This window comes from Puma concolor, chromosome E4, assembly GCF_028749965.1.
Source record: "Puma concolor isolate L17-30 chromosome E4, mPumCon1.1.hap2, whole genome shotgun sequence".
NCBI classification, from domain to species: Eukaryota; Metazoa; Chordata; class Mammalia; order Carnivora; family Felidae; genus Puma; species Puma concolor.
Window position 1 is genome coordinate 28,685,055 of NC_141683.1, and position 18,573 is coordinate 28,703,627.

General features: G+C 42.8%; 1 protein-coding gene across 12 annotated transcripts in view; it reads right to left on the reverse strand.

Annotated features, from left to right (window-relative positions):
- PPP1R12B (protein phosphatase 1 regulatory subunit 12B) overlaps positions 1-18,573 on the reverse strand; it is a 220,153-nt gene that overhangs the window by 15,295 nt on the left and 186,285 nt on the right. For 8 of the 12 annotated variants that reach the window (XM_025920940.2, XM_025920941.2, XM_025920942.2 and 5 more), the window contains 5 exons: positions 13,220-13,236; positions 10,073-10,223; positions 8,815-8,919; positions 5,074-5,127; positions 3,788-3,838 (listed from right to left, as the gene is read on the reverse strand). In XM_025920940.2, the coding sequence (XP_025776725.2) occupies positions 3,788-3,838; positions 5,074-5,127; positions 8,815-8,919; positions 10,073-10,223; positions 13,220-13,236 (378 nt within the window). Of the gene's footprint in view, positions 1-3,787; positions 3,839-5,073; positions 5,128-8,814; positions 8,920-10,072; positions 10,224-13,219; positions 13,237-18,573 lie in introns of those variants that run through there. The other 4 variants (XM_086694641.1, XM_086694642.1, XM_086694643.1 and 1 more) reach the window with 2 other exon arrangements.

Below are 18,573 nucleotides of genomic sequence, written 5' to 3' on the forward strand. Positions count from 1 at the left end.
CTTTCCCCAAAGAGGGAGAATGAGCGCCTTGGAAAAAAGGTTGAGCAGCCAAACACTTCCACGTAGCCATTGAAGGGCAGGGACCAAGCAATGCTCTTTACCCTCTGCAAGCATCTCGGCCACGAAGAGGACTGAGATCAGAGGAGATCATGGTGCAGCATATGGAAATATTTAAAGAAATGGGCAGGGACCAAACATAAGAACCAATGGAAAGTCCCTGGCTCTCACCCTTCTTTGGTGTTGACATTGGACCAAAGCTTTCAACATAATCATTGTCATTATATAAAGTGGTCCTTGCCTCCTAGGGAATAATATTCAAGACATAAACTATGAAAATTATTCAATCTAACATGTGAGTACAAGCAGATCGAGGTGGAAGGATTTGGAAGTTATCAGCATGAGGGAGAGAGGCAGGAAACAATCTTGTGGAATGTTCCATAGGAAAGAGTACTGAAAACAAGGCACGGCAAGTAGGAGGGAAGGGCAGGGCACAGAGCAGGGTGGGCAAGGGCAGGATCAGCTAGTGATATTTCTAGAGTGAGTAAAAATAAAAATTCCAAGACCAATCTAAAAGGGCACTGGCTGCTGGGCCCCTCATGCAAGGACCTGGGAAAGGGAAGAGAAGGTCTGGAAAGGAGGCTGATGCTGAATGGAGGATGCAGTAGAAAAGTCCTCGGGTCAGATGTGGGCAAGACCAAGTGCAGCCTAGCACAGCTCACGCTGACATGCACGCCTGTCAGAGGCTGGCATATAATCCTACTCCATTCCAGGATCTGAGTGGAGTTTGTCCTGGGAAGAATTCATAAATACTTACCTTTCAAGTATGGCCAGAAAGGCACAACCTGTGTCATAAGCACAGAGCCTCACATACACCTGGATGAGCCCCTCTCATGGTTCATTTCACCTGGTCTTTGTACTTTATTTGCCAGAGTCACAAAAACAGGCACCAGAGTCACTTTCTGTCCTCGAGCACCTACTTTATCCTCAGGGTTCACTGGAGGTCAACTCTCAACCTGCTCCCTACTGATTGCTCCAAGAGGTTTGAGCATCTGTATGAACCAAATATGCAACAGGCATGGGGTCTAACTGGTCCTTAGTTCAAGTGGGCCCCAGATTCGACAAGACAGTTACCTGTGCTGTTGCCTGACTACCTAGAACACACAGATTTTGCCCACTGATCATTCCTAAGATGTTGATTACCATAAACTGTAGCCCGGATGAAGAAGGACTTGAAGGCTAACCAAGCAGCTTCTTAGACTCCTTTAAGGCCAGTGATACCAATTTTATGATGTCTGTATCTATATATCTGAAGTTTTTGCCTATCTGAAGGTACAAACACAAGCATCCTGATGTTGGTGCTGACTGCGAGGCTTGTATGTCCCTCCCCTTTTGTCCTCTAGGGGGAGCTGGACGATTTGTAAACCTGGTATTAGGCTTTGATGTAAGCAAAGGGTATTTAGGGGCTTTAGAACTTGCAGGTGTTTCTTCATTTGACTTTGCAATTGGTAATAAAGAATAATGGAAACTGACTGGGTCGATTTTCTTAACTAAAAAAACAAACAAAAAGCAGTTTCAAATTGGTGTACCTATTGGCCTGAGGTCTAAATAATCAGGATCTGGCTCCACTTGATGATTTAAACTGAATTTGAAGCTGGCTGGCAAGTAACTCATGGCTGAGAGTGCCAACGCTTTCTTTCTTTCTCTCTCTCTCTTCCTTCCTTCCTTTTTTTTTTTTTTTTTAAATGTAGGCTTCATGCCCAGTGTGGAGCCCAATGTGGGGCTTCAACTCACGACCCTGAGATCAAGACTTGAGCTGAGATCAAGAGTAGGACGCTTACTCAACTGAGCCACCCGGGCACCCTGGGAGCAAACACTTTCATGTATTATGATCTCTACTGAGGAAAGAAAGGAACTTGTGGCCTAGTTTAGGAAATCATAGCCTGATAGGATAGGGAGAAAGAAATACGTAAGCCTGTCTCAACCCATAGGACTGAGAGCAAATAGAACCACTGAAGGGGCTCTCATACTTGGCAATTAGAATTGGAATGGAGATAAAGAAGGGCCTCCACTGCCCCAATTTGGGACTTTCTGGGTCTTTGTGTGTGGGCCTGGGTGGATGTGGTGCAGAGTTCTGTGACTAGTGGGTATGGGCTGGTTTTGGGCTCCTGGGTACTCATTAGAAGGCACCAGCTTTGGCCTCGTTTACATGTTCCTGATCAGCATTTAGGCTATTCTTTAATGAGTACCACTGACAGCTGCTTAACAGCAGAGTACAGATGGCATAGCTCAAGGGGTTTCAAAAATGGTGGAGCCCCCAGTGCAACCAAGAGCTGTGGACATTCGTTCATCAAGAACTGTTTAGCTCTACTAACATACTGCTCTAGATGGGAGAGAATACTTATGTGTGGTAGGTGAGGTAAGTCTGGAAAAAGCAGAAGATGGAGAAGCTAATGGTGTTGGATCATCCTGTTTTTATCATCTCAGGAGAATCATTTCTTATTTAAGTGCCACTTTTTGGAGATATAAGTAGGTATTGTTTGAAATTCTATGTGAATGTGATCAGTTATAGCCTTGGAATGGTAACAACAGAACTCAAGGGCAAGGTTTGCCACATCTCCTTCATTCTGGAATTATAAAGGGTTACAGGACTATCGGCACTGCATCTTGTGTAAACTTTTACCTTGTCAGGTCCTGAGAAGTTTTCAGTAAATAATCAACTTTTTTGGCCATTGAAATGATAAACGTCTCTCCTAAAGCACTCCAATTGCATATTAGGGATGCTTGCTCGCAGAAAGGGATTTGGGGCTCTGCCTCATTATTACCCCAGTGCTTCTGGTTCCCAGGTTAGAAAAAAACAACCAAATAAACCCCTGTGTTTCACCAGATGAATGCTTTGCATCACACGTCATAAAATAAGATCCTTGGAGGAAAAAAAAAAAGAAAAGCCACGCAAGCGCTAGGTGATTATGGGCATGTGGCATCACGCCCCGCAGGGCTCAGATGCTCCCAAATCATAGCCAGGTGGCTACCCCGAGCAGCTCTATATTCCCTGCTGCTCTACATCCCCTTTTCCAGGCAGCGAATTGACTCTTCTGGGTAGGTTACCAGTTCTTAGCACTCAAGACTGCCTATGATGGCAGTTGTTCGTTAAAGTGGCTAATGGAGATGATGGTCACTGTAGGCCATGGCGAAGAGAGAGAGGAAAGCAGTGAGCCATGAAGTGTCGCTGGTGGCATGAGCTAATTCTAGTGGGAGAATCCCGAATATTACTGAATGTTGCAGGGGAGATGGACCGGGGCAGAAAATCGACACGCAAATTAATCTGCATTCCACTGCAGAACGTCTCAAACTGTGTTCCTTCCAGCAAAGGGCTGGGACAGGGAGGGGCACCAGGCAGGAGAGTCTCTGGCCATGTTGAGCCTTCCCTAGGCACCTAGTGTGAGGCCTGGGAAGCTGGAAACCTTGTTTTAGCCTTTGTAACCAGCCCCTTGAGGGGCAAGTTATTGCTTGGAAAACCTTAGAAGTTCAACTTAATTTTGTCTCCAGCCTGCCAGACACCTCTCCTTCAACCAAAGGCAGCACTGGCTCCCAGAAGGGCCTTGAGGCGTCCACAGTGGATGCCGCGTGAACCGAGAGAGTCTACGAAATGGCTGAGGAGAGGCGCTCGGCAACTCTACACATCGTCTCTTCTTGAGGGGGTTGAGGGGTGGCCCTATGCTCAACCACCCAGTCCTGGCAGGCACTCAGAGAAGGGGCACACAAAGGGAGAAAGGAGAGTTCTCCATACCTTCATCTCCTCCTCCATCTCGGACATTTTCCGCTCCAAGGCTCTCCTCTCCTGTTTAGAAACAACGAGACTGTTGAACATCTACTGGGCTTAGAAGGGAGTCAAAATGCTGCCTTCCAGCTGCCATGTGATCAGCAGCGTCATGTCTCAGGCAAACGTCAGGCAGGAGACTAAGCACTGTCTGATCCGTGGATGAAACTACTTCACTGAGAGAAATCACACGATCTAAATCTCCCATCAGACGATTAGAAGATATACAAATGGTAGAACCAGGGTACTCAGGGCTATTCTGTGGAAGCTGAAGATTTTGTGGAATTTCAAATGACTGCAAGTGACCAAGACCCTTGCTCTCTAATAACATAAAGTCATCATTATTTTCAGCAACTCTCCCCTCAAATTCCTAAGAAACTGCTTCTACCGTGATGGGGAGCAGATGGTGAGTGGGGAAGTAGCCATCATTGTCTATGAAGAAATAGCACCCCTCCCCCTAACCCATTTCTTTCCCAGCAACTGACTCCTGATTTAGCTTCAACTTGATGAAGATTCCTTGATTAGATGAGATAGCAAGGAGGTTTTGTTACAGGCCAAGGAAGTAAAATATAAAACTTTGCTGCTTTCCAAATTAAACAGGAGAGATGGGAACATATTATACCCTTAGGGTCACGTCACAGCTAGGGTTCATCAATAAATCTGAGTTTTCCCAATCCAAGAATGTCAAATACTAGAAAAATATTCTGAATGCAGTCGGGAGGAGGTCAGCAATTGAACCAGAACCCCCCCACCCCCACCCTCAGAGAATGTAAAAGATTCTGCCAGCTCATATTTCAAGTTATAAAACCTAAATCAATGGCAGAGGGTCCTGCTGAAACTTCCTTTCTGTTCAAGGCGATGGGAAGGGTAAAGAGACCTTGGTCCTGGGTGTGTACATGTGTGCTGATTTACAGCAAACCAAAATACACTGTAGGTGTGTGTGTGTGTGTGTGTGTGTGTGTGTGTGTGTGTGTGTGTCCAGTCCTGTCTATACGCCAAACCAATGCATGAAATGACCTTCCGAGGACCCTTCCCACTCCAAGACTCTAATACGTGAAAAGTACTGACCATCTGAAGAAGCCAAAAGGACTAGCAATCAAATTGCTGTCCAGAGTCACACAAAAAGAATTTATTATCAAGCTGGGAATGGAATGTGGCAGAACTCCCGCCTTCTTAAGATGAACTTTTTCCACTGGCATGAACTACAAAGTCAGAGAAACTAAGATGAAACAGAGAGGAGAGAAACACACACGTACCCGTTTCTCCATCTCCAGCATCGACGATCGGTCAGAGGTCTTTTCTTGTTTCTGCTAGTGCAAATTGAAGAGAAACAGTGGTCACTTAGGTTGTCTCAGGGTCACTAGGAAGCCCAGTCTGGTTCGGCTTCACCATTGGACATCCAGAAATAGATGTCAGGGCTTTGGGCTCTCACTGTGACTGAGGCCCCTAGTAAACAGATTCTGGTAGATCTTGAAGCCTAACGTTATCGCCTCTCTGAAGTTTACAGGATTCCCACTGGGGAGCGGAAAGCAGCAGTAGTGTTCCTTGAAACTTAACACTGCCACAAATGCAAAGACATTACCAAAACACACACACAAACACTTGCTAGGTCTTCAACACAACTATCTTCTTATACCTCACCACCCCCTCCCTTCCTCTTTTCTGTGAGTCATCTCACGACCCAGGGGAAATGAAAAGTGGCTTTTCTTCTTTGAAAGCTAGAGACTCATGAGCTTGAGTGTCTAAGCCCTATGGCACTCTTCTTCTTCCTTTTTTTTTTTTTTTTTTTTAATATTTATTTATTTTTGAGAGACAGCAAGCACAAGTGGGGGAAGAGGGGAGAGAGAGAGAGATAGAGAGAGAGAGAGGGAGGGAGGGAGACACAGAATCTGAAGCAGGCTCCAGGCTCCGAGCTGTCAGTGTACAGCCTGATGCAGGGCTTGAAGCCACGAACTATGACATCATGACCTGAGCCAAAGTCGGATGGAGGTTTAACCGACTGAGCCACCCAGGAGGCCCTCGCATGGCACTCTTCTAAGCAATGCCTTTGCACTCTATTCTTTCTGCTTTGGGCACTGAGGCTGTTTTTCTTTTTCTTTTTTTTTTTTTTTTAATTTTTTTTTTCAACGTTTATTTTTATTTTTGGGACAGAGAGAGACAGAGCATGAACGGGCGAGGGGCAGAGAGAGAGGGAGACACAGAATCGGAAACAGGCTCCAGGCTCTGAGCCATCAGCCCAGAGCCCGATGCGGGGCTCGAACTCACGGACCGCGAGATCGTGACCTGGCTGAAGTCGGACGCTTAACCGACTGCACCACCCAGGCGCCCCCTGTTTTTCTTTTAAAGTCGTGGTTTTCACATGTGGGTGGGCCTCCAGGGCTTCCAAGGAGCCCACTCATGGAACCGCCCTGCTTTGAACTCCACAGTTCCACTCTTATCTGTTTTGTATATTGAGCTTCCAGGTAAGGTAAGATTTTATCTGAACAAAAGATTAGAACATCTTATTGTTATTATTATTTCAGAACGTCTTTGACTGTCATTATAAATTTTACAGAAGTGCTAAAAGATTTAGCCACCGTAGCTAAACAGTAGAATAACTTCAGGTAGTGAGTGACTCTTAAACGAGGAATGGAAATGAACCCTTACGTTCCTTTTGGCCTTAGCATTATAAGATTTCCTATAATTAAGAAACACAGGTGATTATTTTTATTTTGTCTAGTACTATGCACAGACAACATTTAACAAATATAGAAAGTATGCTGGTCTTCTTGCAGAAACTTCTTAGTAACTTTCAAAATACTAAGGAGTAGCTAGAACTAACAGTAAAACTCTTGCTTCCTGGCTCCTGTCCTGGGCTTTCACCTTCTGTTCTGAAGGTCATGGCTGTCTGCCTTGACACTGAATCTACTATGAAGAGGAAGGAAAAGCAAAAAGGCAAAAGTAGATGCTGGAGCTCGTTTATATCCTCGTCAGCCTGTGAAGCACAGAAGCCGTACTGATTTCACTATTTCATTTAGTTCACTTCTACAAAGAACTAGTTTTTTTTTGTTTTTTAAATCTCAACCCCCTTAGAGTTAGGGTGGAACTTTTATGTAAAATGTCATGTGTGTCCATGTGGTAACTGTCTCCCTACAATGTGCGAGGCTGACAGGCCCTCCTCCTCTCTGTCCTGCCAAACGGCTCCATTTGTGGTAAACAGCAGAGACCTGGTTTGCAGCACCATTATTTCTTCCGAATTTCAATAACTTGTATTTGGCGAAACTAAGTATATTCTGACACACCCAGCAAAGCAGTTGGCTAGAAAGTAAATCGTTTTCCCCAGTGACTGGAAGGGCTGGTTTTATTTTCAGTGTCCTCTGTGCAAGTCAGTGTCAGCAGCTTGTTAGACTGCTCACTGCTCTGAAGTGCAAGCTGGTGGAAAAGCCAAGAACCCCTAAAGGTCAAGAAATGTGCTGTCAGAAGAGGGCTTCTGGACAGAGTGGGGAGCCGGTGACAGTGGGTCCTCCTGTGGTTCCTCACATGACTGCTCCCCAGTTTTCTGGGGAGCCCCAGTAATTCCTGATCCGAAGCAGCATACAATCTGTATTAATTAATCATTGCTAATTGGTGGCACTCTTCAGAGTAAAAGTCAGTCCTAGGAATCTTCTGAGGGTGTACAGTGAATGAGACGTTTTGCCTGGCTCAGTAATGTTGGGGTCAAAATACACCCTTGAGGTTTATTTAGTTCTGTCCCCCTGCCTCGTGTGTGTGTGTTTCCTTTTGGATGGAGACCCACTTTTCTTGTCCTACTAAACCACTTTATGCCCAGCTGTCATCTGTGTTGCAGTTGGTCTTACAAATCCCCAGCACAAGAGGCATGCTCAGCTATTATAACCAGGCAGAGGGGGTGCCTCTTCCAAACTGACAGGTGGCTCACAGGCCAGGCCATTCGTTGTGCACCTGACCAAACCCTTCTCTGGAAAATGTGGGTGTCGTGGCTGTCCTGTTGAAATTCCATGCAGTTCCGTGATGCTGGCTTCCAAGTGCTGGCTCGTCCCGCTCCAGAGGAATTACAACAAGATGTTCAGAGGGCACTGAACCACCCCTGCCCCCACACCCTACGTATCCAGTACTGTACAATCCTAGCGTTTTAGTCTTTGCCTTTGGATTATATCAGAACTACGAGCCATCTCTGGTTTTCATTTATGCTTTCCCAGTAAAGAGTCGGTTTTTACCTCAGTTCAGCTTTCAAAATTCTTAGTCCTGGGCATTCCAGGAGGGCAATAACTCAATAGGTTTCCTGTTAACTCAGCAATAACCCAAGATAGCACTTGTTTCAGCTTTCAGCTGCAGCGTCTGCCACACTGTTGATGAGGTTATTGCCTCCAGTGCCCTCCAGAGTGTCACCTAATTAAATCAGGCCTGGCAGTAAAAGGAAATGGTTTATCTGGTCTGTTTGCCACTAATATTCCTTATTCCTCGGCTGGAAAACACTGGTGACTCGAGGAGGTAACATATACTTTGGGACCTGGTCGCGTGTTCTAACAACACTTGTGTCCTTGATTTCTTATATGACCTACGCAAGCCACTTATTTCTCTAGGCCTAATTTGCTACCTCTCTGTACTGGGTTTAATGGTGTCTTCTTCATTCCTCTCTAGGAGGTGACTGTAGATAAACTGGACTGAAACATGATGATCAAGACAGGAGACACTGTCTAGGACTAATCTTGTGATGCTGATTGATACTTTTCTACTAAGAAATCAATCAGGAGATAGTCCATAGTATTAATTATTAGCATTCAGGCCATTAGGAATTGTTAGTGCAGGAATTTTCCATTTTAAGTTAAATGCTGATTGAACCCTGAAATCAAATTAGAATCTAAGAGGCTTCTGTCTCCCTGTCTCTGAGGAAGGTCAATCTTAGTTCTGTATTACTTCCCACCTCTAGCCCCCTAGGTTACTTTGCCTCCTCATACCCACCCCTGCCTCCCAATCTTTTTCTTCTTCTTCTCCCTTACCTGGGCCATCTTCTCAAGCTTGGACTTTATATCTGCTAGCTCTAGCTGGGCCTCTTGAAGTTTTGTTTTCAGTTTTTGGTTTTCGGTTAGGGCACTCTCGTAGAGCTGAGGGGAGGGAAAGAGAATCGGGTCAACTACTAGGCATGCCTCCCAGAATTAGAACCCACTCAGTTTCATCATATGAGAAACCCCCCAAACCATCACTGTGGGGCAGATGGAGAAAATCTAGGAAACAGAATACATTCAGCCAACTGGTTTCTTGCTTCGTAACACTGAAGTCCCAGGTCCCGAACACAAATACAATGGCTTCAATAATGTTAGTCTCTGGGGGAAAAATAGCCATTGTGGTTCCCCATACAAAGAGAATTATTTTATTTATTTATTTTTAAAAAAAAAAAATTTTTTTTTTTCAACATTTATTTATTTTTGGGACAGAGAGAGACAGAGCATGAACGGGGGAGGGGCAGAGAGAGAGGGAGACACAGAATCGGAAACAGGCTCCAGGCTCTGAGCCATCAGCCCAGAGCCTGACGCGGGGCTCGAACTCACGGACCGCGAGATCGTGACCTGGCTGAAGTCGGACGCTCAACCGACTGCGCCACCCAGGCGCCCCTGAGAATTATTTTTTTTTAGAGCTGGCCTAGCGTGTATATTGATTTCAGTCAGGTTCTGCTTAACACAACATTAACAAAACAAACATTTCTAACAAAAATGGTTTTCTCCTCTGGTATCTAAGCACTTGAAAGGGAAGGTTTTAAAGTCTGCCCTGGGTGCTAGGTACTCTTCTGCAAGAACCAAAGGAAATGAACTGTAAAGTGTTTTAAACCCCCTCCAAACCAGATTACCATGTACTATCATCAAGAAGTATTTGGTTTGGCATTCACAGGACCTCATGAAAAGCATGTGTTCGTTAATAGTACCAGAGTCTACCAAATGATTCTCTGGGGCTCAGACACACAGCATGACTTTTATTTCCCCTTTCTACAATTGTCAATCTTCACTTTTTCCTACACCTCAACATATCTGATTCTAGGCATATATTTACTGCACTAAAAACAATACACGGAGTGGTCTTTAGGAAGCTGGTGGAGAGGTGGAGCAAACCGAGAACCTGAAAGGAATTAGATGCTACTGTTTGTCATGTAAACACCTTTTCTTCTGTCTCATCAGAACTACACTCATTTTTCTACACTGGGGAAAAGGCCAAAAGATCTGCATGTCGTAACCAAAGAACAGACAAGTTGACAAGGGATCCTACTTTTTTATAATCCCTGTTGGTGTCCTCTTCCGCTCGGCTGCTCAGGCTGGCGAGGCGGGCCTCCCGTGCCTCCCGTCGGGCTCTTGCTGAAGCCCGGTCACGGTCACCGTAAGAATCGCTGCTGGTAGGGTTGCTACCTCCTGATTCCAACCTGTGGGAGACACGTTAAAGGTAAACATTGGTTTTGAGAACAAAGAAATAGGATGAAGATAATGCTTAAGGGTAGTTTAACACCCTTTCTAAGAAACACTTGAATGCTCTGGCTGGAAACAACGCATGTTCCTTCCCTGAACCTCCCTCCTGTTCTCGGACTTCGGGGCTAAGCTGCGACAGCTTGGAGGAGGCTGTCATTTGCCAAGAATGGAGCTTACTTGAAAAGTCGGTGGTTTGGACCCATGTGCTGGCTTAAATCTTAGAGCTTTTCAAATTAGTTTAGGGTTGAATGGCTTTCCTCAAGAGTGAGCTTTTAAAAGCAGAAGTTTCTTGGATCTCAATGGCTCTTAGAAAATGATTCCAATGAACTTTCAATGAGTCAGAAACATATGGCCCCTGAGTTCTGAGCTGGAGGGTGGATGGGGGAGGAACGGAAATGAGGGCATGGTACGTACATTTTGTGAGGTGCACTGCAGGTTTGTTGGAATCTCAAGGATTTCAGGGTACCACCACCGTGCCCAAACAGCTGTTTTCTACCCTCCATTCTATATTCCACATTGAGACTGTTGGGCTATGATGAGGATTTCTACATCTTGCAGCAACTGAGCTCTGAGAGTGGATGGTAGTTCATTTTCAGTAGTGGTAAGTGCATGAAGGGCAGGGTCTGTCAGCTGATTAGCCATTTAAGTGCACAACTATCATCCTGATTCTTCGCACTGGCTTACGTTTTTCTCAGACTCTGTTCTTGCCAAATGAAAATGTGGCACACAAGACCGCTATGTACAAACCAGCCCTGCAGAGCTCTATATCCCCAAACCGGGACGGTCTGAACAGTCACGGCTGGGGAACTTCCATCTGAGGTCTCTGTCCTGTGGTAGCTATTGCCAAAGTTGGGGCTGGGGGAGCTGAAATAAGTATTAAAAGAAGTAGACGAGCAATAAGGAGGACACAGTGGGGAGAGGCAAAGCTCCTAATGACATTAACGATCGCTTTGTCTTACAGAGATGGTAAGCCCTACACCATTCTTCACAACTTTGTTTCTTCTTATGCTTCATTAAAAAAAAAAATGTAAATAGAAACCTCCTTACTGACTTTTCTGATTATAAAAGCAATACATGCTTGTAGAAAAATTTAAGTAGTACCAAAGTATCTAACATAGGAAGTGAAAGTCACTCCATAATCCTGCCTAAGAAATAACCCACTATTAACAGTTTACTTCGTATCCGTGCAAAAGGTTAAACACATAAATATGTTACAATATATATTGCTGTAAATAAAATCACATCATACAGTTGTCTAACTTTCTTTCTCCTCCCTACACTGATCACTATTCCTGGAGGCATCTTACTGTGTAAGTAAACATACATCTGCCTCATTAAAAACAAAATGACTGCACAGTCTTCCACCGTACTGCTGTATGATCATTTAATTCTCTACTGATAGACACCTAGATTATTTTGATGATGCTGTAGTGAGAAGACTGGTCTATAAATCTTAGTGCATTTGTCCATTTATTGTCTTTGGATAAAATTTTAGAAGTGAAACTCTTTAATCAAGGGGTAAGTATATTTTCCCACTTTTTATTTCTGTTTATGGCACCTTTTACTAGCAGAGATTTTAAATTTCATGTAACTAAATTTGACAATTTTTACCTGCCTGGGAGTGTCTCTCCTATATAAAGATTATAAATATTCTCTTCTACTGTTTTTGTAGTAAAATCTTTGTCTCTTAAAAACTGTAATCCATCTGGAATCTGGTTTTGTTTTTGTTTATTTGGTATGGCTTCAGGGAAGGATCTACTTTCCCAAACAGAGAGTCAGTTGTCCCAATGATTACTTATTAGATAACTCTTCCCCTGCTGAACTGGAAAATCACCTGATGCACAATGACTCTGGGGGGGGGGGGGGGGCTACCTGCTGTGTTCCATTAATATCTTTGTTTATTCTTGAACTAGTACCTCACTGTCTTAACCATTATTTTTATAGCACATGTTGAGGTCTGTAGGGAAAGTCTCTTTTCATGAATGGCCATTATAATGTACCAGAATTCACAAAAAAACTAACTATAGCAAAATACTATTCTGCACCAATTTTACAAAACTAATTTTCTGCTAGGTTAGATGTAAATTATTTATCTTCAGCTGGTGCCTGGTGAGAGGGTAAGCAGGAGCAGAATGCATGCAAGCTGATACATTTTGAAATACACTATTAAGGTAGAACCAGCTCAATTATCAAACAAATCAAGACTCATTTGCTCTATGCTATCCCATAAATACATCTTCTCTCAGTCTCTTCTTAATTTCTCTATCAGAGGAGCAGTGGAAAAAGAGAGATTCATACTTTTGGCTCTACAGTCTTTATTATTTTTCATTTTGTTCTTCAGGAAGATGAGTTTTGTACCCTTAGATGCTAGGTGAAAAATTACAGAGGATCATGCCTCAAACTCTGATAGGCTTCCTTAAGATTTCAGCAATTGCAAAACTGCTCTTTAGTTCATTCAATAAATTATTACTGAGCACCATCTAGGTACAAGGAATTGTGTTAGATCCACTATTAAATGACAGTATCTAATAATCTCAATTCAGGCATCTCCCCTGCAAGCACCATGAACTACCAGATTAGGTTAATGGCCTCTTCTGTCTGTTCCTAATACCTGTCCATACTTCTATCTTGGCCCTCATGGAAGGTGAGGATAGCATTTTATTCATGTTGTTACCCCCACACAGGGCCTGGTAGGTGCTTTAGGAAAATTAACATAGTGGAAATATACAAAATGAAGTGGAAGTAGGAGAATATGAAGGAGGAGGTGAGTTGAAAAGGCACTGCATTAACTTAGGCAGGAAATAATAAAAGTACGAACTACTTTGGTGGCTGAGGAAATGAAAAGGAAGGAAAGGATGTGAGAAATACAACTACACTATATAAAGCTAAGTTTAATTAGACATGCACTTCTCACAAGTATTAAGCATGCATATAAAATAGGGAAAGGTCTTACCTAGAAAGTCTTTCATGCTAGAGAAAGGAAGAGACAAAACAAAAACAAAACCAGCATTAGAAAGGGACTGATAATTATTATTTCCATTTATAAATGCACTTTTCAATTCAGACGTCTCAACTTCACAGTTGCAGATAGGGGTGCAATTTAAGAAAAGCAATTCAACTGACTGCACAAAAGTCTACTTAGCTCACTAGATTTGAGACTTTGGGGGAGAGCATCTTTTTTAACTGGAAGTCAGCAAACTGTCAACTGACCAAAAACTACACTGTCTACCCCTATCCACCACATGACCAGCATCCTTGTGTTCTAGGAGGGACCAATTTTCTATATGGCATTTAACCTCTATGGATATCAATATCCATTCTGTTAACTTCCTTCAGTTCACCAACCTCCAACCCTGCCCTGAGTGAATACTGCAGTCTAGAAATATTAAAACTCAGGACAGTTCCTGGCTTTATCCTACATCTCTAGTAAAAGAAGACGAGTGAGAGGGTGCAGGGAGGGGGAAATCCCATCCTAGTCCCTAGGATGTTGGTTAAAAATTGAAAAGAATAAGAGAGTACTCTGAAGTCTCAGAAGAAAGGAATTTTAGGGGCGCCTGGGTGGCTCAGTGGGTTAAGCGTCCGACTTCGGCTCAGGTCATGATCTCACGGTCTGTGAGTTCGAGACCCGCGTTGGGCTCTGTGCTGACCACTCAGAGCCTGGAGCCTGTTTCAGATTCTGTGTCTCCCTCTCTCTCTGCCCGTCCCCTATTCATGCTCTGTCTCTCTCTGTCTCAAAAATAAATAAACGTTAAAAAAAAAAATTAAAAAAAAAAAAAGAAGAAAGGAATTTTATAGATGCAAACTCTCAGCTTGGTTATCTATCTACGGTCACTGTAAATAACAAGAAATGATTAATGTTACATTTTTAAAAATCATAGATGACTGTGACACTTGTTTCCACTTTTTTTTTTTTTTGAGGAACTCAGGCAAGTAAAAACTCAGTTGATTTGAATATATTTACTTATTTCCTCTTTGGAGGTACAGAGGAACAACCAAGTCCTCAAGCACACACAAAAGAAGGAAGAAGAGAAACAAGGGCCCAATAATCTATAAAATGAATAATAAATCCTTCAACTACTGAGGAGCTACTCCAAGACACTGCTTTGCTGAAGCGTTAAAGTCCCTGGAAACCACTGGTTTGTCAACCAACACAGCATGACACTGCAATATGCCACCCCCAAAGCTGTCCAGAAGTGTGGTGCAACAGCACATCTGACTAAAGAGGGACCAAACAGGTAAGCTTGCTGAAAAGTGGAATTCTCTCTCTAAATCAGAGGTTGTATTCACCAGAATTCTTTCATGTACTTTTTAAAATGTGCACATCTCAACCTCAATCCTAGAGATTCTCTTTCTGTAGGTCTAGAGTAGGGCCTGCATACACATATTTATTAAAAAGCCCCCCAGGTGATTCTGTTGTACAGCCCTAGTCAAGCACCATTGTACTAAATAAAGGCTTTTTAACATGAGGACGTGCCCCATTTGAGCTGGGGAAGCCAGTTAGAAAAGTATATGGTGTCTCTTTAACATTCTGATGCACTTGGAGTTGAGTATACGAAAACTTGCAAATCTGGAATTCAGGAATTTCCCTCATATTTATAGCTAAGCTTCAGTGAGAGTCATATGCATATCCTGCACTATCAATTGCTAACTTATCAACACTAACTAAGGTTTTTTTCTCTTACCTGAAGCCTATTTTCAAAAAAGAAAATAGGCTCCCAAGAATTACTTAAATTACTTAAATTTTCTTCAAGTACTTTTAATTACTTAAAAATTCTTCAAGTATGCCCAAGTAAAACTGAAATGCTGGACTGTTGGCTATGCCCACTCACAGCTTAGTGATAAGATCTAGCCTTTAAGGCATCTGGGTGAATTTAAATTCACATTGCAGGAAAACTGTAAATTGTGACATGCCAAAGATTCATGAATTAAGAATGGACTCCACATGAGCAATGTTAAGGGTCTATTGAATTTAAGAACTCACTGCATGCAGGGGTGCCTGGGTGGCTCAGTGGGTTAAGCATCTGACTCCAGGTTTTGGCTCAGGTCATGATCTCACAGCTTCATGGGTTCAAGCCCCATGCTGGGCTTTGCGCTGGCAGCTTGGAGCCTGCTTGGGATTCTATCTCTCTCCCCCCTCTCTGCCCCTCCACCACTCATGCTGTCTCTGTCTCTCTCAAAATAAATAAATAAACTTAAAAAAAAGAACCCACTGTATGCAGAGCCCTGTAAAGAGGCACCAAGGAAGAATAAACAGAATCAGCTGCATGACAGAGTCAGGAGAGCACCATGAACATAACAAACACGCTCGTCTGAAGCAATGTAGGGAAAACATGTGAGTAAGTGCTAAGGAGGTAACAGTGGTAACCAGTGGGATCCAGCTACAAAGGCTTCCAAAAAGTCACGAATTTTAAGATAAGGTTACAGAAATACAAACACGTACATACACACGTTTTAAAAAAAACATGTTGTTATGGGTGGGGGGGGGGGGGGGAGGGGGTTCCTTATCTGTGATCCATGCACTTATTCCCAGTTACATCCTCAGGGCCTACAGTGCAAGAACATGATAGGTGCTCAGTAAAGACTCACTGAACTAAACTGCTAATGCTTCTGGGAAGAAGCGTGATATCGTTGGCTGCACCTGAGTTCTAATTGTTGCTCTGACATCTTACTATGTGACCTTGAGCAAGTTACCACTTACTCTTACAGTAAGAACTAAATGTGATAGTTATAAAAGGAAGCGCATTCTTAAAATGTCAGCTTCCTCTCCTGCCCTCCCTCCCCTCCCCACCCCATTCCCTTTTTGGTTGTAAAAATACTATATTGGCTGCTGGGTTAGAGTAGCAAGTTAACTTAGGACCTTTGATGCAGGGAATTGTGCTCACAACCAAATGAAACAATTTAGGAGACCATTTACTTTCTCTTGCTGCTTCTAGGCAGAACTGCCTCTTTCAAACTTCATTATCCATATGGGAGAATAATTATTATTAATTTTTTTTTTCCTTGGGAGAACCATTTGTGTCAGTTTCTCCAAAGACATTTCACACCATCTCTCAGGTATGGAAAGAGACCTATTTACAATCCAACTGCTCTGCCTTGTGCCGTCTTTTGCTTCTTCCTACTGAAATATAAGTCTATCTTGCATGGTGTGCACTAAGGCCACCATGTGGCCTTACTGAAAAATCATGCTTATTTATTGATTTTTTTATTCCTAAAATGTGGGACTTCGCTTGAAAATGTATTAGTTTCCTCTTTGCAAATATTTAATTTGTTGGGTAGGATTTTAGCTACATTTTCAGCTTTAAGTTGGCAGGCCAGCAGTGTAGACTCTGGCAGTTGCCAGCACAGTGAAGAAACAGTGTTTCTTTTCAGTAAGACAAGGACATTAGGATTTTACCAGGTATCCATCTTAGCCGTGATATATATATATACATATATATATATATATACATATATATATATATATACATATATATATATATATATACATATATATATATATATATATAAAATAGCCATTTATACATATATAAATGGTTAGCATGCTAACCATTTCCACTGATTTATTCCTATAAGAAGGACATGTGATTAACCTTTTTTCACTTAGAATGGTCTGGAAGCACTATGAAGCTATTTATGTCCTGTCATCACACCCAACAAAGTTCTCAGATACGTGACGGGATGGTAGGGCTGTGTGTACCCGCATGGCCTCCACTAAGGAGGCTGATACAAAAAATGAACACTTAAAAACAAAAAATCGGTTAGAGCTACCAAGCAGCCATCAGGTTTCTGCATGTGAAAAGGTAGATTCCACAGGGTTTTCAAGAGGCCTAGACTAATGTCTCCACAGATGACAGCATGTAGGGGAAGGTAATACGAAGGATGCTCCAACCTGGGTGCTCCAACCTGTGCTTGTCCTACTCATTCTTGTCCCCATGGGCATGCTTGCAGGACAGGTTTCCCACAGACAGCCACTTAAGAAGTTGATGAATGACACTGGTTTCTGCCTGCGAGGAGGCAGCAAATATCACAGTCTGTTGTTTATCATTGTTTTTAAGGCAGGTTAAGATTTGTATTATCAATTGATTTTGGGGTGAACTTTAATAAACAATGTCTGGGTGATGAGTGATCCAGTAGACATGAGAGTAGACAATGTGCCTAGATCCAGATATCAGAGGAAGCAGGACTTTTTAAAAAATATTTATTCATTTTGCATAAAAAGGAGGAGGAGGGGCAGAGAGAAAGGGAGAGAGAATCCCAGACAGTTAGTGAGAATCTGCACTATTAGCATGGAGCCCAATGCAGGGCTCAGTCTCACAAACCATGAGATCATGACCTGAGCCAAAATCCAAAGTTGGATACTTAACTGACTGAGCTATGTATACGCCCTGAAAGTATGACTTCTTTTAAAAAAAAAAAAAAAAAAAAAAAAAAAATTATTTATTTATTTATTTATTTATTCATTTATTTATTTATTTTTGAGAGGGAGAGACAGCGTGGGCAGGGGAGGGGCAAAGAGAGAGGTAGAGAGAGAATCCAAGCAGGCTCCGCACTGTCAACATGGAGCCCAATGTCAGGCTCGAACTCACAAACCATGACATCATGACCTGAGTTGAAAACAAGAATCGGCTGCTGAACCAACTCAGCCACCCAGGGGCCCTCCAAAAGTAGGACTTCTTAATCCTTGAGCTCTCCTCACTACTTCTGATGTTTCTCCCCCACCCCCCACCCATGCTTTTACCTGACTTTTGGAGCTATCTGGAATCCCTGGGTTTTTTTAAATTGTTGTTTTCAAGGGCTACCTTAGCTATGTCCTGGGAAGGTCAACCCAACCAATTACAGGAGAATATATAAACCTCATGAATGGAGATGTGGATGCAGTAAGAGGTAGCATATTACCATAACACAGTATCATTTCAAAGAAGGAAGATAACTGGGATTTCTAAAGACGATGGTTTTCTCATTGTAATAGAAATTAGCTCGAGTGTTCCTATAAGGGCTGAAAGGCAAGCCAGCTTAAAAGTATACAGGATTTAGAGCTCAATCCCCCAGCTTCTGATAAAATGACTTAGGTTTTTAGGTCATACTTGCTCATTTTCACTGGTGGAATACCTCTAGAAACTATTGCTTTGCTTGGCTTCTTGGTATTCCAGATAATCTGGTATCTGATAAAAAACAACAACAACAACACTAGATTTAGGGAGAGAAAAGTTTGGGTTTCTTGGGTGAAAGGAACAGAGTTGCTGAATTGGTGGAGACTTAACTTCAATTTTCCCTCTTTATCCTGCTGTCAATCAAACTAAGCACAGT